Below are 21,684 nucleotides of genomic sequence, written 5' to 3' on the forward strand. Positions count from 1 at the left end.
CCAGACGGCATCCCCAGCAGCGTCCTCAGAGCATGCAGACCAGCTGACTGGTGTTTACAGACATATTCAATCAATCCCTATCCCAGTCTGCTGTCCCCATATGCTTCAAGAGGGCCACCATTGTTCCTGAACCCAAGGCGGCAAAGGTAACTGAGCGAAATGACTATCACCCCGTAGCACTCACTTCTGTCATGAAGTGCTTTGAGAGACTAGTTAAGGACCATATCACCTCCACCCTACCTGACACCCTTAATCCACTACAATTTGCCTACCGCCCCAATAGGTTCACAGACGATGCAATGGCCATCACACTGCCCTAAACCATCTGGACAAAAGGAATGCCTGTTCATTTGACTACAGCATAATACCCTTCAAACTCGTCATTAAGCTCGAGACCCTGGGCCTCGACCCCACCCTGTGCAACTGGGTCCTGGACTTCTTGTGACGGGCTGCTGCCAGGTGGTGAAGGTAGGAAACATCTCCACTTCACTGATCCTCAACACTGGGGCCCCACAAGGGTGCGTTCTGAGCCCTCTCCTGTACTCCCTGTTCACTCATGACTGCGTGGCCATGCACGCCTCCAACTCAATCATCAAGTTTGCAGAAAACACTACAGTGGTAGGATTGATTACCAACAGCGACGAGACGGCCTACAGGGAGGTGATGAGGGCCCTCGGAGTGTGGTGTCAGGAAACAGCAGAGGGAGCAGCGCCCCTATCCACATTTAAGGGACAGCATTGGAGCAGGTGGAAAACTTCAAGTTCCTCAGCGTAAACATTACTGACAGACTGAAATGTTCCACCCACAAAGACAGTGTGGGGTAGAAGGTGCAACAGCGCCTCTTCAACCTCAAGGAGGCTGATGAAATTTGGCTTGGCACCAAAAACCCTCAAACTTTTACAGATGCACAATCGAGAGCATCCTGTCGGGCTGTATCACCGCCTGGTACGGCAACTGCAGGGCTCTCCAGAGGGTAGTGTGGTCTGCACAACGCATCACCGGGGGCACACTACCTGCCCTCCAGGGCACCTGACACCTACAGCACCCGATGTCACAGGAAGGCCAAGGTCATCAAGGACATAACCACCCAAGCCACTGCCAGTTCATCTCGCTATCATCCAGAAGGCGAGGTTAGTACAGGTGCATCAAAGCAGGGCCTGAGAGACTGATAAACAGCTTCTATCTCAAGGCCATCACACTAGGGATGTGATGACTATGTAACTTTGCACCTTAGAGGCTGCTGCCTACACAAAGACTTGAAATCACTGGCCACTTTAATAATGGAACACTAGTCCCTTTAAGAATGTTTCAATATTTTTGCTTTACTCATCTCATATGTATATAATGTATATACTGTATTCTAGTCAAAGCCACGCCAACATTGCTCGTCCTAATATTTATCGATTCTTTAATTCCATTCTTTTACTTTTAAGTTTGTGTGTATTGTTGTGAATCGTTAGATATTACCATACTGTTGGAGCAAGAAACACAAGCATTTTGCTACACCCACAATAACATCTGCTGAACATGTGTATGTGACCAATAAAAACTGATTTGATTTACAGACTGGGGTAGATACATACTTGTCGGCCTGGCCAGCGTTGAGTGTGTTCTCTGCTCTCATGCGCGTCAGGGCGGCAGCCGCCTCGTCCAGGGCACAGCTCACCGACGACGTCAGCCTCCGCAGCACCTCGGGATCTGCGAACGCTTTACCATCCGCAGTTGACAGTTTACCAATGCCTTCCGGGTTAAAGGCCATCACAGGAAACACAGGCATATGGGGCAAAACCACACCAATGAAGCCAGGCAGTTGATCGTAGAGGCAAGTCCAGCCACAGCCAATCCATGGTTAGTAGAGGCATTCATAAAGAAACACAGGAAACACAAGGGTTAGATCCAAGTCAGGAATACTGATTTGACAAGCTTCACTGTCTTGGGTGTATACACCGAGCGTACAAAACATTAGGAACACCTGCTCTTTCCATGACAGACTGACCAGGTAAAAGCTATGATCGCTTATTGATGTTACTTGTTAAATCCACTTCAACCAGTGTAGATGAAGTGGAGGAGACAGGTTAAAGAAGAATAAGCCTGGAGACAATTGAGACATGGATGGTGTAACATACTGAGGGTGAATGGACAAGACAAAGAACAGAAGTGCCTTTGAACAGGGTATGGTAGGTGCCCGGTGCACCGGTTTGAGCGCATGGTCCACCACCTAAGTTGACACAACTGTAGGAAGCATTGGAGTCAACATGGACCAGCATCCCTGTGGAACGCTTTCAACGCCTTGTTGAGGCCATGCCCCGATGAATTGAGCCTGTTCTGATGGCAAAAGGGGATTCAACTCAATATTAGGAAGGCATCCTAATGTTTTGTACTAGGGACGATTCATTTGGGCCGACTTGAAGTTCTCATAACAACCGGTAATCTGCATTTTTGGATACGGCCAATTATATTGCACTCCACGAGGAAACTGCGTGGCAGGCTGACCACCTGTTACGCGAGTGCAGCAAGGAGCCAAGGTGAGTTGCTAGCTAGCATTACATTTATCTTATAAAAATAATCAATCTTCAAATAATCACAAGTTAACTACACATGGTTGATGATATTACTAGGTTAACTAGCTTGTCCTGCGTTGGATATATTCAATGCGGTGCCTGTTAATTTACCATCGAATCACAGACTACTTCGCCAAACGGGTGATGATTTAAACAAAAACACAATCGTTGCATGAATGTACCTAATCATAAACGTCAACGCCTTTTCCCCATGTTTACGACGCTCTTATGTCAGGACTAACACTGCCTGAGCTAGATAAACCCCGACTTAGATGGGACAAAGATCTGGGTATTGATCTTGATGAGGGTCTATGGAGTGACCTATGCAGGGATGGTGTTACATCCACATTGAACTCCAGATACAGACTGATCCAGTTTAATTTCCTCCATCAGCTCTATATCACCCCATCTAGACTGCACAAGTTCAACCCTGATATCTCCTCCCTGTGTTTTAGATGTGGCAGAAGTTAGACATTTTACTGAATTTTGCAACCTTTTGTCGATATGGACAATCTCCCCATCACATCACATCGATATGGACAATCTCCCCATCACGTTGATATGGACAATCTCCCCATCACGTTGCATCGATATGGACAACCTCCCCATCACGTTGATATGGACAATCTCCCCATCACGTTGCATCGATATGGACAATCTCCCCATCACGTTGCATCGATATGGACAATCTCCCCATCACGTCGATATGGACAATCTCCCCATCACATCACATCGATATGGACAATCTCCCCATCACGTCACATCGATATGGACAATCTCCCCATCACGTCGCATCGATGGACAATCTCCCCATCACGTTGATATGGACAATCTCCCCATCACGTTGCATCGATATGGACAATCTCCCCATCACATCACATCGATATGGACAATCTCCCCATCACGTCACGTCGATATGGACAATCTCCCCATCACGTTGCACGTCGATATGGACAATCTCCCCATCACGTTGCGTCGATATGGACAATCTCCCCATCACGTTGCATCGATATGGACAATCTCCCCATCACGTCCCATCGATATGGACAATCTCCCCATCACGTCCCATCGATATGGACAATCTCCCCATCACGTTGCATCGATATGGACAATCTCCCCATCACATCACATCGATATGGACAATCTCCCCATCACATCACATCGATATGGACAATCTCCCCATCACGTCACATCGATATGGACAATCTCCCCATCACATCACATCGATATGGACAATCTCCCCATCACGTCGATATGGACAATCTCCCCATCACGTCACATCGATATGGACAATCTCCCCATCACGTCGATATGGACAATCTCCCCATCACGTTGCATCGATATGGACAACCTCCCCATCACGTCGATATGGACAATCTCCCCATCACGTTGCATCGATATGGACAATCTCCCCATCACATCGATATGGACAATCTCCCCATCACGTCCCATCGATATGGACAATCTCCCCATCACGTTGCATCGATATGAACAATCTCCCCATCACGTTGCATCGATATGGACAATCTCCCCATCACGTTGCATCTATATGGACAATCTCCCCATCACGTCACATCGATATGGACAATCTCCCCATCACGTTGCATCGATATGGACAATCTCCCCATCACGTTGCATCGATATGGACAATCTCCCCATCACGTTGCATCGATATGGACAACCTCCCCATCACGTTGCATCGATATGGACAATCTCCCCATCACGTTGCATCGATATGGACAATCTCCCCATCACGTTGCATCGATATGGACAATCTCCCCATCACATCACATCGATATGGACAATCTCCCCATCACATCACATCGATATGGACAATCTCCCCATCACGTTGCATCGATATGGACAATCTCCCCATCACGTTGCATCGATATGGACAATCTCCCCATCACGTTGCATCGATATGGACAATCTCCCCATCACATCACATCGATATGGACAATCTCCCCATCACGTTGCATCGATATGGACAATCTCCCCATCACATCACATCGATATGGACAATCTCCCCATCACATCACATCGATATGGACAATCTCCCCATCACATCACATCGATATGGACAATCTCCCCATCACATCACATCGATATGGACAATCTCCCCATCACATCACATCGATATGGACAATCTCCCCATCACATCACATCGATATGGACAATCTCCCCATCACATCACATCGATATGGACAATCTCCCCATCACGTCACATCGATATGGACAATCTCCCCATCACATCCCATCGATATGGACAATCTCCCCATCACGTTGCATCGATATGAACAATCTCCCCATCACATCACGTCGATATGAACAATCTCCCCATCACATCACATCGATATGGACAATCTCCCCATCACGTTGATATGGACAATCTCCCCATCACGTCGCATCGATATGGACAATCTCCCCATCACATCACATCGATATGGACAATCTCCCCATCACATCACATCGATATGGACAATCTCCCCATCACATCACATCGATATGGACAATCTCCCCATCACATCACATCGATATGGACAATCTCCCCATCACATCACATCGATATGGACAATCTCCCCATCACATCACATCGATATGGACAATCTCCCCATCACGTCCCATCGATATGGACAATCTCCCCATCACGTCACATCGATATGGACAATCTCCCCATCACGTCCCATCGATATGGACAATCTCCCCATCACGTCACATCGATATGGACAATCTCCCCATCACATCGATATGGACAATCTCCCCATCACGTTGATATGGACAATCTCCCCATCACGTTGATATGGACAATCTCCCCATCACATCACATTGATTAAATCTCTATATAATCCTTAATGTTTCACACAATATTATACATAATGTATAATATAATACATAATGTATAATATGTAGCTTACAGCAGGTGACCAAATGATCCAATGTCTCATTTTCAGCTTCCTATTTCGCAACAAAGCTTCCTTCACTCATGCTGCCAAACATACCCTCAAAACTGACCATCCTACCGATCCTTGACTTCGGTGATGTCATCTATAAAATAGCCTCCAACAATCTACTCAGCAAACTGGATGTAGTCCATCACAGTGCCATCTGTTTTGTCACCAAAGCCCCATATATTACCCAACACTACGACCTGTACGATGTGGTTGGCTGGCCCTCGCTTCATACTCGTCGCCAAACCCACTGGCTACAGGTTTTCGACAAGTCTCTGCTAGGTAAAGCCCCGCCCTATTTCAGCTCGCTGGTCACCATAGCAGCACCCACTCGTAGCACTCGCTCCAGCAGGTATATCTCACTGGTCACCCCCAAAGCCAATTCCTCCTTTGGTCACCTTTCCTTCCAGTTCTCTGCTGCCACTGACTGGAACGAACTGCAAAAAAATAACTGAAGCTGGAGATTCCCATCTCCCTCACTAGCTTTAAGAACCAGCTGTCAAAGCAGCACACAGATCACTGCATCTGTTCATAGCCCGTCTGTATACAGCCCATCTATCTACCTCATCCCCATAGTGTATTTATTTATTTTGCACCACAGTATCTCTTCTTGCACATCTACCATTCCAGTGTTTAATTGCCATATTGTAATTACTTCGCCACCATGGCCTATTTATTGCCTTAACTCCCTCATTTGCACTCACTGTATATACACTTTTTTCCTACTGTATTATTGACTATGTTTTGTTCATTCCATCTGTAACTCTGTGTTGTTGTATGTGTCGAACTGCTATGCTTTATCTTGGCCAGGTCACAGTTGCAAATGAGAACTTGTTCTCAACTAGCTTACCTGGTTAAATAAAGGTGAAATAAATAAATAAAATATATATTTTTTAATTATGACTTTATATATACAAAATTATTATTATTTTACACTCAACCGTTACTGTCACTGTCATTGTTGTTTAATATCTTTTCATTTTTGTTTTGAATGTTCTTATTTGGAAAATGAAAAAATAAAATATTTTTAAAAAACCATCAATGTCTTTCTTAAAATCAATACACAATATCAATATTTATTTTTAAATCTGCATATTTAGTTTAAATAAATGTGTGTTATCAGGCAATATTAACTAGGAAAATTGTGTCACTTCTCTTGCGTTCATTGCATGCAGAGTTGGGGTTTATGCAACAGTTTGGGCTGCCTGGCTCGTTGCGAACTAATTTGCCAGAATTGTACATAATTCTGACATAACATTTGGAGGTTGTGCAAAGTAACAGCAATATTTAGACTTATGGTTGCTACCCGTTCAATAAAATACAGAACGGTTCTATATTTCACTGAGAGAATAAACGTTTTCGAAATGATCGTTTCTGGATTTTACCATAATGACCAAAGGCTCGTAATTCTGTGTGTTATCATATTATAATTAAGTCTATGATTAGATATTTGATAGAGCAGTCTGACTGAGCGGTGGTAGGCAGCAGCAGGCTCGTAAGCATTCATTCACACTTCACTGCGTTTGTCAGCAGCTCTTCACAATGCTTGATGCACAGCGCTGTTTAACTCCTGAGATTAAGCTGGCAATACTAAAATGCCTATTAGAACATTCAATAGTCAAAGGTATATGAAATACAAATGGTATAAAGAGAAACAGTCGACGCGTCATAATTCCTATAATAACTACAACATAAAACGTCTTACCTGGGAATAATTAAGACTCATGTTAAAAGGAACCACCAGCTTTCATGTTTTCATGTTCTGAACAAGGAACTGAAACGTTGCACTTTTACATTCTTCTCCAACACTGTTTTTTTGCATTACTTAGACCAAATTGAACGAGTTTTATTATTTTTTTTATGACTAAATAGATGTTTTTTATGTATTATATTCAGGTAAAATAAAAGTGTTGATTCAGTATTGTTGTAATTGTATTTTGTAAAGTGTATGTGTACATGTTAAAAAGGTCTTCACACGAAGAGCAGCTCCACCTTTCACCCTGAGAGGCCAGGAGGAAATGTAGACATATTGCCTACACCGACTGACCCAGTCCTCACAGATCTAACCCCAAGTGCCTGGGGTCTAGTCTAGACTAAGCTAGGAGTCTAGACTAAGCTAGGAGTCTAGACTAAGCTAGGAGTTGGAGTCTAGACTAGTCTAAGATAGGGGTTAGGGTGCTACCTAAAGGTCTAGGGGGCCAGCTAGCGTCTAGGGGGCCAGCTAGCGTCTAGGGGGCCAGCTAGCGTCTAGGGGGCCAGCTAGCGTCTAGGGCACGGTTGGGTAAATCTAGTCCGAGGGCCTGATTGGTGTCACTTTTATCTCCATTCCTAAAAAAACACAGCTGATTAATCAAATGGCATTCTAAACCGAGGATCACCATTAGGTGATTATTGGAGTCAGGTGTGTTAGCTGGGGCAAAACTGTGGCACCAATCAGGGCCTCAAGGACTAGAATTACCCACCCCTGGTCTAGGAGGCTAGCTAGTGGTGAATTATAGATGGGGCCTACAGGGTGGCAGGGAGGGAGGAGGACCGAGACGCGGGGAGGGAGGAGGACCGAGACGCGGGGAGGGAGGAGGACCGAGACGCGGGGAGGGAGGAGGACCGAGACGCGGGGAGGGAGGAGGACCGAGACGCGGGGAGGGAGGAGGACCGAGACGCGGGGAAGGAGGAGAAAACACTGCTTGTTCTGTTAACCGAGACTGAAGGACCCATTTCACAAGGAGCAAGACCCACTTCCCATCCAGGGAGGCCATCCAAATCAAAATACTGTGTGTGCGTTGACACCAGAGATGTGGGAGAAAGTCAGTGCAAGTTAGAATGCTCCCAACTCTCCCCCTGATGTTTGCCTCTAACCTACATTAGTGGAAGTAGAAGTTTGAAGTTGTAGTTGCCACATGAACAAGTACAGTGAAATTGTTAACTTGCAAGCCCTACACAACAGAGAAGTAAAGACGAAATCACACACAAGCCAAGCTGGATCACAAGACACAGCCATACAGAATGGAACCATCTTTGCAACAGAAAAGTTTAGAAGTAAAACTGTGTTAGTGGGTGGATCCTGCCAGTCAGTGTTAACATCACCACTACCCTCTGCTCTGCCTGTGTGACTGAGTCAAACCTTAGCCTACATCTGGCCGTCAGAAGGAGTTGACAACGTTGCCCCAGGCGGGCAGGCAGGCCAAGGGAAGTAGTGAAGGGCTGAGGTCTGGGTGGTTGATGGTTGTATTTCCTGTCTAAACAACGTCACATGGGCTTTTGATAACAAGCAGTATGGCTTATATTCATCAAAGCCTTCTGTTAACCAGTGCATCTTGTTCAACACAGTCAGCGACCTAGGGTTCTCAGAGGATTGTTCAGGCTGGTTTGAAAACCACTCACAACATGCCTTCTGACGTTACCAACAAATCTACCTCAACCTGCCTGCCCTCCTAACATTCTCATCCTGAATGGGTTAGAGCTCGAGTAGGGCTGTCCATGACACCCCCAAAAAATATTGGTCGACCGAGAGTCGTTTGTTCTTTTGAACAACCGATCGGACAACATTTTCTAACTTGTATTTTTCCATATAGACATCCTATGCATTTGAATAAAATCAACTATATGCACTGAGCGTGTCTGATGCTTTAAGCACACTGTCTGATTAAATCATTAAGAGACAAAAATGACTAGAGGGAGTCCAACCGCAATTGATTTGACAGAAGAGTGTTTGTCATCCCGTCTCTCCTCCCTGCTGCAGCGACCACCACAGAACAGTGTTCATCACCCTGTCTCTCTCTCCTCCCTGCTGCAGCGACCACCACAGAACAGTGTTCATCACCCTGTCTCTCTCTCCTCCCTGCTGCAGCGACCACTACAGAACAGTGTTCATCTCGCTGTCCGTATTGCTGAAGCTGTAACATTATTACAGCCATTTGCGACTGAAAACTTGTGTTACCGAAATTAGTTGTTTCGGAAGAAAACATTCCCTCGACTCTCGTTATGGGACTCATGTAAGCATTAAATGCAGGTGACCAATAGGGCTGAACACATAGCATATCATCACCACATCAATAAATTGGTTATAAACTGAACACATGACAGCAAAATGGATGCAGAGGATGTGAGGAATAAAACTCTAAATGGGGGAATGTTTACTGGTTCCTCAGGAGGTAACAGGGAAGTTGGAGGTGTGGAAGAAATGTGACGAGTTGTAGAAAACAGTGGAGATGAAGAAAAAGAAGGACAAAGCACTACATGTATATTATGTTGCCAAACAGCTGCTGTTAGATTACAATATCACTTCTCTGACCGTTTAGAACAATGGAAACACTCAAATTATAAGCATAGCAGAGTGTTGTAACATTTGAAATAAATATTTTTTTAAAGCCTTCGCGTAATACAGACTAAAACCAGCGTAATACAGACTAAAACCAGCGTAATACAGACTAAAACCAGCGTAATACAGACTAAAACCAGCGTAATACAGACTAAAACCAGCGTAATACAGACTAAAACCAGCGTAATACAGACTAAAACCAGCGTAATACAGACTAAAACCAGTCACATGCATTCGTGAACGCAATTTCTAAAATGGAACGGTTTATGTTTACGCTAATTTTAAAGTGTTGCGTTGTTATTTTATAACTAAAATGCTTGACTGCATTTCAAATCATGACTCGTATGCTGTACGATGACATGAACGGTTGATACAATACCGGAGCTTACATAAGAAGTTACATATACAGCGCCTTCGGGAAGAATTCAGAAACCGAGACATTCTCCACATTTTGTTATGTTACAGCCTTATTCTAAAATGTATTAAGTGGTTTAAGCACCCGGGATGCACGCACACATAGGAGAGAGGGGCTGTGTGTTGGTCATATGTTCACCATACAGGGAGAGAGAGGAGAGAGGGGATGTGTGTTGGTCATATGTTCACCATACAGGGAGAGAGAGGAGAGAGGGGCTGTGTGTTGGTCATATGTTCACCATACAGGGAGAGAGAGGAGAGAGGGGATGTGTGTTGGTCATATGTTCACCATACAGGGAGAGAGAGGAGAGAGGGGCTGTGTGTTGGTCATATGTTCACCATACAGGGAGAGAGAGGAGAGAGGGGATGTGTGTTGGTCATATGTTCACCATACAGGGAGAGAGAGGAGAGAGGGGATGTGTGTTGGTCATATGTTCACCATACAGGGAGAGAGAAGAGAGAGGGGCTGTGTGTTGGTCATATGTTCACCATACAGGGAGAGAGAGGAGAGAGGGGATGTGTGTTGGTCATATGTTCACCATACAGGGAGAGAGAGGAGAGAGGGGATGTGTGTTGGTCATATGTTCACCATACAGGGAGAGAGAGGAGAGAGGGGATGTGTGTTGGTCATATGTTCACCATACAGGGAGAGAGAGGAGAGAGGGGATGTGTGTTGGTCATATGTTCACCATACAGGGAGAGAGAGGAGAGAGGGGATGTGTGTTGGTCATATGTTCACCATACAGGGAGAGAGAGGAGAGAGGGGATGTGTGTTGGTCATATGTTCACCATACAGGGAGAGAGAGGAGAGAGGGGATGTGTGTTGGTCATATGTTCCCGATACAGGGAGAGAGAGGAGAGAGGGGCTGTGTGTTGGGTCATATGTTCACCATACAGGGAGAGAGAAGAGAGAGGGGCTGTGTGTTGGTCATATGTTCACCATACAGGGAGAGAGGGGAGAGAGGGGCTGTGTGTTGGTCATATGTTCACCATACAGGGAGAGAGAGGAGAGAGGGGCTGTGTGTTGGTCATATGTTCACCATACAGGGAGAGAGGAGAGAGGGGCTGTGTGTTGGTCATATGTTCACCATACAGGGAGAGAGAGGAGAGAGGGGCTGTGTGTTGGGTCATATGTTCACCATACAGGGAGAGAGAGGAGAGAGGGGCTGTGTGTTGGTCATATGTTCACCATACAGGGAGAGAGAGGAGAGAGGGGCTGTGTGTTGGTCATATGTTCACCATACAGGGAGAGAGAGAGAGTAGAGGAGAGGGGCTGTGTGTTGGTCATATGTTCACCATACAGGGAGAGAGAGGAGAGAGTAGAGGAGAGAGGGGCTGTGTGTTGGTCATATGTTCACCATACAGGGAGAGAGAAGAGAGAGGGGCTGTGTGTTGGTCATATGTTCACCATACAGGGAGAGAGAGGAGAGAGTAGAGGAGAGAGGGGCTGTGTGTGGGTCATATGTTCACCATGCAGGGAGAGAGAGGAGAGAGGGGCTGTGTGTTGGGTCATATGTTCACCATACAGGGAGAGAGAGGAGAGAGTAGAGTAGAGAGGGGCTGTGTGTGGGTCATATGTTCACCATGCAGGGAGAGAGAAGAGGAGAGAGGGGCTGTGTGTTGGTCATATGTTCACCATACAGGGAGAGAGAGGGGCTGCGTGTTGGTCATATTTTCACCATGCAGGGAGAGAGAGTAGAGAGGGGCTGTGTGTTGGTCATATGTTCACCATACAGGGAGAGAGAGGAGAGAGGGGTTGTGTGTTGGTCATATGTTCACCATGCAGGGAGAGAGAGTAGAGAGGGGCTGTGTGTTGGTCATATGTTCACCATACAGGGGGAGAGAGGAGAGAGGGGTTGTGTGTTGGTCATATGTTCACCATACAGGGAGAGAGAGTAGAGAGGGGCTGTGTGTTGGTCATATGTTCACCATACAGGGAGAGAGAGGAGAGAGGGGTTGTGTGTTGGTCATATGTTCACCATACAGGGAGAGAGAGGAGAGAGGGGCTGTGTGTTGGTCATATGTTCACCATACAGGGAGAGAGAGAGGAGAGAGGGGCTGTGTGTTGGTCATATGTTCACCATACAGGGAGAGAGAGTAGAGAGGGGCTGTGTGTTGGTCATATGTTCACCATACAGGGAGAGAGAGGAGAGAGGGGTTGTGTGTTGGGTCATATGCTCACCATACAGGGAGAGAGAGGAGAGAGTAGAGGAGAGAGGGGCTGTGTGTTGGGTCATATGTTCACCATGCAGGGAGAGAGGAGAGAGGGGTTGTGTGTTGGGTCATATGTTCACCATACAGGGAGAGAGAGGAGAGAGTAGAGGAGAGAGGGGCTGTGTGTTGGGTCATATGTTCACCATGCAGGGAGAGAGAGGAGAGAGTAGAGGAGAGAGGGGTTGTGTGTTGGGTCATATGTTCACCATGCAGGGAGAGAGAGAGAGAGGGGCTGTGTGTTGGGTCATATGTTCACCATACAGGGAGAGAGAGGAGAGAGGGGCTGTGTGTTGGGTCATATGTTCATCATGCAGGGAGAGAGAGGAGAGAGTAGAGGAGAGAGGGGATGTGTGTTGGGTCATATGTTCACCATGCAGGGAGAGAGAGGAGAGAGTAGAGGAGAGAGGGGATGTGTGTTGGGTCATATGTTCATCATGCAGGGAGAGAGAGGAGAGAGTAGAGGAGAGAGGGGATGTGTGTTGGGTCATATGTTCACCATGCAGGGAGAGAGAGGAGAGAGTAGAGGAGAGAGGGGATGTGTGTTGGGTCATATGTTCACCATGCAGGGAGAGAGGAGAGAGGGGATGTGTGTTGGGTCATATGTTCACCATGCAGGGAGAGAGAGGGGATGTGTGTTGGGTCATATGTTCACCATGCAGGGAGAGAGAGGGGATGTGTGTTGGGTCATATGTTCACCATGCAGGGAGAGAGAGTAGAGAGGGGCTGTGTGTTGGTCATATGTTCACCATACAGGGAGAGAGAGAGAGAGGGGTGTGTGTTGGTCATATGTTCACCATGCAGGGAGAGAGAGAGGAGAGAGGGGCTGTGTGTTGGTCATATGTTCACCATACAGGGAGAGAGAGGAGAGAGGGGTTGTGTGTTGGTCATATGTTCACCATACAGGGAGAGAGAGTAGAGGGGGCTGTGTGTTGGTCATATGTTCACCATACAGGGAGAGAGAGGAGAGAGGGGCTGTGTGTTGGTCATATGTTCACCATACAGGAGAGAGAGGAGAGAGGGCTGTGTGTTGGTCATATGTTCACCATACAGGAGAGAGAGGAGAGGGGCTGTGTGTTGGTCATATGTTCACCATACAGGAGAGAGAGGAGAGAGGGGGCTGTGTGTTGGTCATATGTTCACCATACAGGGAGAGAGAAGGAGAGAGGGGCTGTGTGTTGGTCATATGTTCACCATACAGGAGAGAGAGGAGAGAGGGTTGTGTGTTGGTCATATGTTCACCATACAGGGAGAGAGGAGAGAGGGGCTGTGTGTTGGTCATATGTTCACCATACAGGGAGAGAGAGGAGAGAGGGGCTGTGTGTTGGTCATATGTTCACCATACAGGGAGAGAGAGGAGAGAGGGGGGGCTGTGTGTTGGTCATATGTTCACCATACAGGAGAGAGGAGGAGAGAGGGGGCTGTGTGTTGGTCATATGTTCACCATACAGGGAGAGAGAGGAGAGAGGGGCTGTGTGTTGGTCATATGTTCACCATACAGGGAGAGAGAGGAGAGAGGGGCTGTGTGTTGGTCATATGTTCACCATACAGGGAGAGAGAGGAGAGGGGGTGTGTGTTGGTCATATGTTCACCATGCAGGAGAGAGAGGAGAGAGGGGCTGTGTGTTGGTCATATGTTCACCATACAGGGAGAGAGAGGAGAGAGGGGCTGTGTGTTGGTCATATGTTCACCATACAGGGAGAGAGAGTAGAGAGGGGCTGTGTGTTGGTCATATGTTCACCATACAGGGAGAGAGAGGAGAGAGGGGTTGTGTGTTGGGTCATATGCTCACCATACAGGGAGAGAGAGGAGAGAGTAGAGGAGAGAGGGGCTGTGTGTTGGGTCATATGTTCACCATGCAGGGAGAGAGAGGAGAGAGTAGAGGAGAGAGGGGCTGTGTGTTGGGTCATATGTTCACCATGCAGGGAGAGAGAGGAGAGAGGGGCTGTGTGTTGGGTCATATGTTCACCATGCAGGGAGAGAGAGGGAGAGGGGCTGTGTGTTGGGTCATATTTTCACCATACAGGAGAGAGAGGAGAGAGGGAGAGGGGATGTGTGTTGGTCATATGTTCACCATGCAGGGAGAGAGAGAGGAGAGAGTAGAGGAGAGAGGGGATGTGTGTTGGTCATATGTTCACCATACAGGGAGAGAGGAGAGAGTAGAGGAGAGGGGGATGTGTGTTGGGTCATATGTTCACCATGCAGGGAGAGAGAGGAGAGAGTAGAGGAGAGAGGGGATGTGTGTTGGGTCATATGTTCACCATGCAGGGAGAGAGGAGAGAGTAGAGGAGAGAGGGATGTGTGTTGGGTCATATGTTCACCATGCAGGGAGAGAGAGGAGAGAGGAGGAGAGAGTGGATGTGTGTTGGGTCATATGTTCACCATGCAGGGAGAGAGAGGGAGAGAGTGTTGGGTCATATGCTCACCATGCAGGAGAGAGGGGATGTGTGTTGGGTCATATGTTCACCATGCAGGAGAGAGAGGAGAGAGGAGGAGAGGTGGATGTGTGTTGGGTCATATGTTCACCATGCAGGGAGAGAGAGGAGAGAGGGATGTGTGTTGGGTCATATGTTCACCATGCAGGGAGAGAGAGGGAGAGATGTGTTTGGGTCATATGTTCACCATGCAGGGAGAGAGGGGATGTGTGTTGGGTCATATGTTCACCATGCAGGGAGAGAGAGGGGATGTGTGTTGGGTCATATGTTCACCATGCAGGAGAGAGAGGGAGAGAGTAGAGGAGAGAGGGGATGTGTGTTGGGTCATATGTTCACCATGCAGGGAGAGAGAGGAGAGAGTAGAGGAGAGAGGGATGTGTGTTGGGTCATATGTTCACCATGCAGGGAGAGAGAGGGGATGTGTGTTGGGTCATATGTTCACCATGCAGGGAGAGAGAGGGGATGTGTGTTGGGTCATATGTTCACCATGCAGGGAGAGAGAGGGGGATGTGTGTTGGGTCATATGTTCACCATGCAGGAGAGAGAGGGGATGTGTGTTGGGTCATATGTTCACCATGCAGGGAGAGAGGGGATGTGTGTTGGGTCATATGTTCACCATACAGGGAGAGAGAGGAGAGAGTAGAGGGAGAGGGGATGTGTTGGGTCATATGTTCACCATGCAGGGAGAGAGGAGAGAGGGGCTGTGTGTTGGTCATATGTTCACCATGCAGGAGAGAGAGGAGAGAGAGGGAGAGGGGTGTGTGTGGGTCATATGTTCACCATGCAGGGAGAGAGAGGGAGAGAGGGATGTGTGTTGGGTCATATGTTCACCATGCAGGGAGAGAGAGGGTAGAGGAGAGAGTGTGTGTTGGGTCATATGCTCACCATGCAGGGAGAGAGAGAGGAGAGGGGGCTGTGTGTTGGGTCATATGTTCACCATGCAGGGAGAGAGAGGGGATGTGTGTTGGGTCATATGCTCACCATGCAGGAGAGAGAGAGGGGGATGTGTGTTGGGTCATATGTTCACCATGCAGGGAGAGAGGAGGGGGATGTGTGTTGGGTCATATGCTCACCATGCAGGGAGAGAGGAGAGAGGGGCTGTGTGTTGGGTCATATGCTCACCATGCAGGAGAGAGGGGAGAGGGATGTGTGTTGGGTCATATGTTCACCATGCAGGAGAGAGAGAGAGAGAGGGGCTGTGTGTTGGGTCATATGTTCACCATGCAGGGAGAGAGAGGAGAGAGGGGATGTGTGTTGGGTCATATGCTCACCATGCAGGGAGAGAGAGGGGCTGTGTGTTGGGTCATATGCTCACCATGCAGGGAGAGAGAGGGGCTGTGTGTTGGGTCATATGTTCACCATGCAGGGAGAGAGAGGAGAGTAGAGGAGAGAGTGGATGTGTGTTGGGTCATATGTTCACCATACAGGGAGAGAGAGGGGATGTGTGTTGGGTCATATGTTCACCATACAGGGAGAGAGAGGGGATGTGTGTTGGGTCATATGTTCACCATGCAGGGAGAGAGAGGGGATGTGTGTTGGGTCATATGCTCACCATGCAGGGAGAGAGAGGGGATGTGTGTTGGGTCATATGTTCACCATACAGGGAGAGAGAGGGGATGTGTGTTGGGTCATATGTTCACCATACAGGGAGAGAGAGGGGATGTGTGTTGGGTCATATGTTCACCATACAGGGAGAGAGAGGGGAGAGTAGAGGAGAGAGTGGATGTGTGTTGGGTCATATGTTCACCATACAGGGAGAGAGAGGGGATGTGTGTTGGGTCATATGTTCACCATGCAGGGAGAGAGAGGGGATGTGTGTTGGGTCATATGCTCACCATGCAGGGAGAGAGAGGGGATGTGTGTTGGGTCATATGTTCACCATGCAGGGAGAGAGAGGGGATGTGTGTTGGGTCATATGTTCACCATACAGGGAGAGAGAGGGGATGTGTGTTGGGTCATATGTTCACCATACAGGGAGAGAGAGGGGATGTGTGTTGGGTCATATGTTCACCATGCAGGGAGAGAGAGTAGAGAGGGGCTGTGTGTTGGTCATATGTTCACCATACAGGGAGAGAGAGGAGAGAGGGGTTGTGTGTTGGTCATATGTTCACCATGCAGGGAGAGAGAGTAGAGAGGGGCTGTGTGTTGGTCATATGTTCACCATACAGGGAGAGAGAGGAGAGAGGGGTTGTGTGTTGGTCATATGTTCACCATACAGGGAGAGAGAGTAGAGAGGGGCTGTGTGTTGGTCATATGTTCACCATACAGGGAGAGAGAGGAGAGAGGGGCTGTGTGTTGGTCATATGTTCACCATACAGGGAGAGAGAGGAGAGAGGGGCTGTGTGTTGGTCATATGTTCACCATACAGGGAGAGAGAGGAGAGAGGGGCTGTGTGTTGGTCATATGTTCACCATACAGGGAGAGAGAGGAGAGAGGGGCTGTGTGTTGGTCATATGTTCACCATACAGGGAGAGAGAGGAGAGAGGGGCTGTGTGTTGGTCATATGTTCACCATACAGGAGAGAGAGAGAGAGGGGCTGTGTGTTGGTCATATGTTCACCATACAGGAGAGAGAGGAGAGAGGGGCTGTGTGTTGGTCATATGTTCACCATACAGGAGAGAGAGGAGAGAGGGGCTGTGTGTTGGTCATATGTTCACCATACAGGAGAGAGAGGAGAGAGGGGCTGTGTGTTGGTCATATGTTCACCATACAGGAGAGAGAGGAGAGAGGGGGCTGTGTGTTGGTCATATGTTCACCATACAGGGAGAGAGAGGAGAGAGGGCTGTGTGTTGGTCATATGTTCACCATACAGGGAGAGAGAGGAGAGAGGGGTGTGTGTTGGGTCATATGCTCACCATACAGGGAGAGAGAGGAGAGAGTAGAGGAGAGAGGGGCTGTGTGTTGGGTCATATGTTCACCATGCAGGGAGAGAGAGGAGAGAGTAGAGGAGAGAGGGGCTGTGTGTTGGGTCATATGTTCACCATGCAGGGAGAGAGAGGAGAGAGGGGCTGTGTGTTGGGTCATATGTTCACCATACAGGGAGAGAGAGTAGAGAGGGGTTGTGTGTTGGTCATATGTTCACCATACAGGGAGAGAGAGGAGAGAGGGGCTGTGTGTTGGTCATATGTTCACCATACAGGGAGAGAGAGGAGAGAGGGGCTGTGTGTTGGTCATATGTTCACCATACAGGGAGAGAGAGTAGAGAGGGGCTGTGTGTTGGTCATATGTTCACCATACAGGGAGAGAGAGGAGAGAGTAGAGGAGAGAGGGGCTGTGTGTTGGGTCATATGTTCACCATGCAGGGAGAGAGAGGAGAGAGTAGAGGAGAGAGGGGCTGTGTGTTGGGTCATATGTTCACCATGCAGGGAGAGAGAGGAGAGAGGGGCTGTGTGTTGGGTCATATGTTCACCATGCAGGGAGAGAGAGGAGAGAGGGGCTGTGTGTTGGGTCATATTTCACCATGCAGGGAGAGAGAGGAGAGAGGGGCTGTGTGTTGGGTCATATGTTCACCATGCAGGAAGAGAGAGGAGAGAGTAGAGGAGAGAGGGGATGTGTGTTGGTCATATGTTCACCATACAGGGAGAGAGAGGAGAGAGTAGAGGAGAGAGGGGATGTGTGTTGGGTCATATGTTCACCATGCAGGGAGAGAGAGGAGAGAGTAGAGGAGAGAGGGGATGTGTGTTGGGTCATATGTTCACCATGCAGGGAGAGAGAGGAGAGAGTAGAGGAGAGAGGGGATGTGTGTTGGGTCATATGTTCACCATGCAGGGAGAGAGAGGAGAGAGTAGAGGAGAGAGTGGATGTGTGTTGGGTCATATGTTCACCATGCAGGGAGAGAGAGGAGAGAGTAGAGGAGAGAGGGGATGTGTGTTGGGTCATATGTTCACCATGCAGGGAGAGAGAGGGGATGTGTGTTGGGTCATATGTTCACCATGCAGGGAGAGAGAGGGGATGTGTGTTGGGTCATATGTTCACCATACAGGGAGAGAGAGGAGAGAGTAGAGGAGAGAGGGGATGTGTGTTGGGTCATATGTTCACCATGCAGGGAGAGAGAGGAGAGAGTAGAGGAGAGAGGGGATGTGTGTTGGGTCATATGTTCACCATACAGGGAGAGAGAGGAGAGAGTAGAGGAGAGAGGGGATGTGTGTTGGGTCATATGTTCACCATGCAGGGAGAGAGAGGAGAGAGTAGAGGAGAGAGGGGATGTGTGTTGGGTCATATGTTCACCATGCAGGGAGAGAGAGGAGAGAGTAGAGGAGAGAGGGGATGTGTGTTGGGTCATATGTTCACCATACAGGGAGAGAGAGGAGAGAGTAGAGGAGAGAGGGGATGTGTGTTGGGTCATATGTTCACCATGCAGGGAGAGAGAGGAGAGAGTAGAGGAGAGAGGGGATGTGTGTTGGGTCATATGTTCACCATGCAGGGAGAGAGAGGAGAGAGTAGAGGAGAGAGGGGATGTGTGTTGGGTCATATGTTCACCATGCAGGGAGAGAGAGGAGAGAGTAGAGGAGAGAGTGGATGTGTGTTGGGTCATATGTTCACCATGCAGGGAGAGAGAGGAGAGAGTAGAGGAGAGAGTGGATGTGTGTTGGGTCATATGCTCACCATGCAGGGAGAGAGAGGAGAGAGGGGATGTGTGTTGGGTCATATGTTCACCATGCAGGGAGAGAGAGTGGATGTGTGTTGGGTCATATGCTCACCATGCAGGGAGAGAGAGGGGCTGTGTGTTGGGTCATATGCTCACCATGCAGGGAGAGAGAGGGGCTGTGTGTTGGGTCATATGCTCACCATGCAGGGAGAGAGAGGAGAGAGGGGATGTGTATTGGGTCATATGTTCACCATGCAGGGAGAGAGAGGAGAGAGGGGATGTGTATTGGGTCATATGTTCACCATGCAGGGAGAGAGAGGAGAGAGGGGATGTGTGTTGGGTCATATGCTCACCATACAGGGAGAGAGAGGAGAGAGGGGTTGTGTGTTGGGTCATATGCTCACCATGCAGGGAGAGAGAGGGGCTGTGTGTTGGGTCATATGCTCACCATGCAGGGAGAGAGAGGAGAGAGGGGATGTGTATTGGGTCATATGTTCACCATGCAGGGAGAGAGAGGAGAGAGGGGATGTGTGTTGGGTCATATGCTCACCATACAGGGAGAGAGAGGAGAGAGGGGTTGTGTGTTGGGTCATATGCTCACCATGCAGGGAGAGAGAGGGGCTGTGTGTTGGGTCATATGCTCACCATGCAGGGAGAGAGAGGGGCTGTGTGTTGGGTCATATGTTCACCATGCAGGGAGAGAGAGGAGAGAGTAGAGGAGAGAGTGGATGTGTGTTGGGTCATATGTTCACCATACAGGGAGAGAGAGGGGATGTGTGTTGGGTCATATGTTCACCATACAGGGAGAGAGGGGGATGTGTGTTGGGTCATATGTTCACCATGCAGGGAGAGAGGGGATGTGTGTTGGGTCATATGCTCACCATGCAGGAGAGAGAGGGGATGTGTGTTGGGTCATATGTTCACCATACAGGGAGAGAGGGGATGTGTGTTGGGTCATATGTTCACCATACAGGGAGAGAGGGGGATGTGTGTTGGGTCATATGTTCACCATACAGGGAGAGAGAGGGGAGAGGGGATGGATGTGTTGGGTCATATGTTCACCATACAGGGAGAGAGGGATGTGTGTTGGGTCATATGCTCACCATGCAGGGAGAGAGAGGGGATGTGTGTTGGGTCATATGCTCACCATGCAGGGAGAGAGAGGGGATGTGTGTTGGGTCATATGTTCACCATGCAGGGAGAGAGAGGGGATGTGTGTTGGGTCATATGTTCACCATACAGGGAGAGAGAGGGGATGTGTGTTGGGTCATATGTTCACCATACAGGGAGAGAGAGGGGATGTGTGTTGGGTCATATGTTCACCATGCAGGGAGAGAGAGGAGAGAGGGGATGTGTGTTGGGTCATATGTAAATGCATTACAGTAATACGACTAAACAGGAGTTTACTTCAGCTCCATGGTGGTTATAGGAGGCTGCTATACTAAGTCTACTAATGATAACGACATGACTTATTATAATAATGATGATCGTAACAAAAAGGATGTGGAGGGTTATATTTAGAAATAGAATTTGACAATGTGGAAGTGTAAACAGTAAATAAATGATAAATAATAGCTGAGAGGCTGTTCCAGTGGAACAAACACGTTTTCATCCCTTATCAGAGCAGAGAAAAGATTCAAATAAACTGACTCTTTAAAGCAAAAAAATCCAACATGTTGGTACTCACTGAATCAGTATTATATTAAACAGTCAAACAGGCAACAGAAGCAGGATTTGTCTTCTTTCTGTAGATATATATGTAATATTTATAAAGCCAGACACATTTAACAGTTAGGCTATTGATTATAGACTTAATTTAAGTTAGTTTCCCCTCTCCTCACTTTTAAGTCATGGGCTGTTTTCTCCTGCCCTCATTCTGCTGCTGCCTCCACAGCATTGTTCTCTACACCAATATGCTGCTTAACTTGGCACACAGCAACATGGTCTAGGAAGAAACACTATTTCAACAGTGATGCGTTTCAGAACTGTGGACAGCGACCTCTATCCAACGCGGGACGAGACAATATTTGCATTAGTGTGGCACCCTTGTGCCTACGTAATATAACCATATACAATTTCAGTAGCACATAACTTAAGAGTGATGGACTGTACCATTCCCACGGCCTCCACAGTGGATTCATCCACTCAGACAGGTAAGACACAATGATTATTTATTTAGTTTTTGCCGCTGCTCGACAAAATAAATCTT

General features: G+C 48.1%; 1 protein-coding gene across 16 annotated transcripts in view; it reads right to left on the bottom strand.

Annotated features, from left to right (window-relative positions):
- Positions 1 to 21,684, bottom strand: part of LOC118384059 (ankyrin repeat and KH domain-containing protein 1-like) — a 95,123-nt gene that overhangs the window by 45,683 nt on the left and 27,756 nt on the right. For 12 of the 16 annotated variants that reach the window (XR_008129375.1, XM_052514583.1, XM_052514572.1 and 9 more), the window contains exon 3: positions 1,584 to 1,740. Coding sequence is in view for 15 of the 16 variants with exons in the window: in XM_052514583.1 (XP_052370543.1) it covers positions 1,584 to 1,740 (157 nt within the window). In the remaining variant the exon portion in view is untranslated. The remainder of the gene's footprint in view (positions 1 to 1,583; positions 1,741 to 21,684) is intronic. The other 4 variants (XM_052514643.1, XM_052514637.1, XM_052514630.1 and 1 more) reach the window with 1 other exon arrangement.

This window comes from Oncorhynchus keta, chromosome 4 (genome assembly GCF_023373465.1).
Source record: "Oncorhynchus keta strain PuntledgeMale-10-30-2019 chromosome 4, Oket_V2, whole genome shotgun sequence".
NCBI lineage: Eukaryota > Metazoa > Chordata > Actinopteri > Salmoniformes > Salmonidae > Oncorhynchus > Oncorhynchus keta.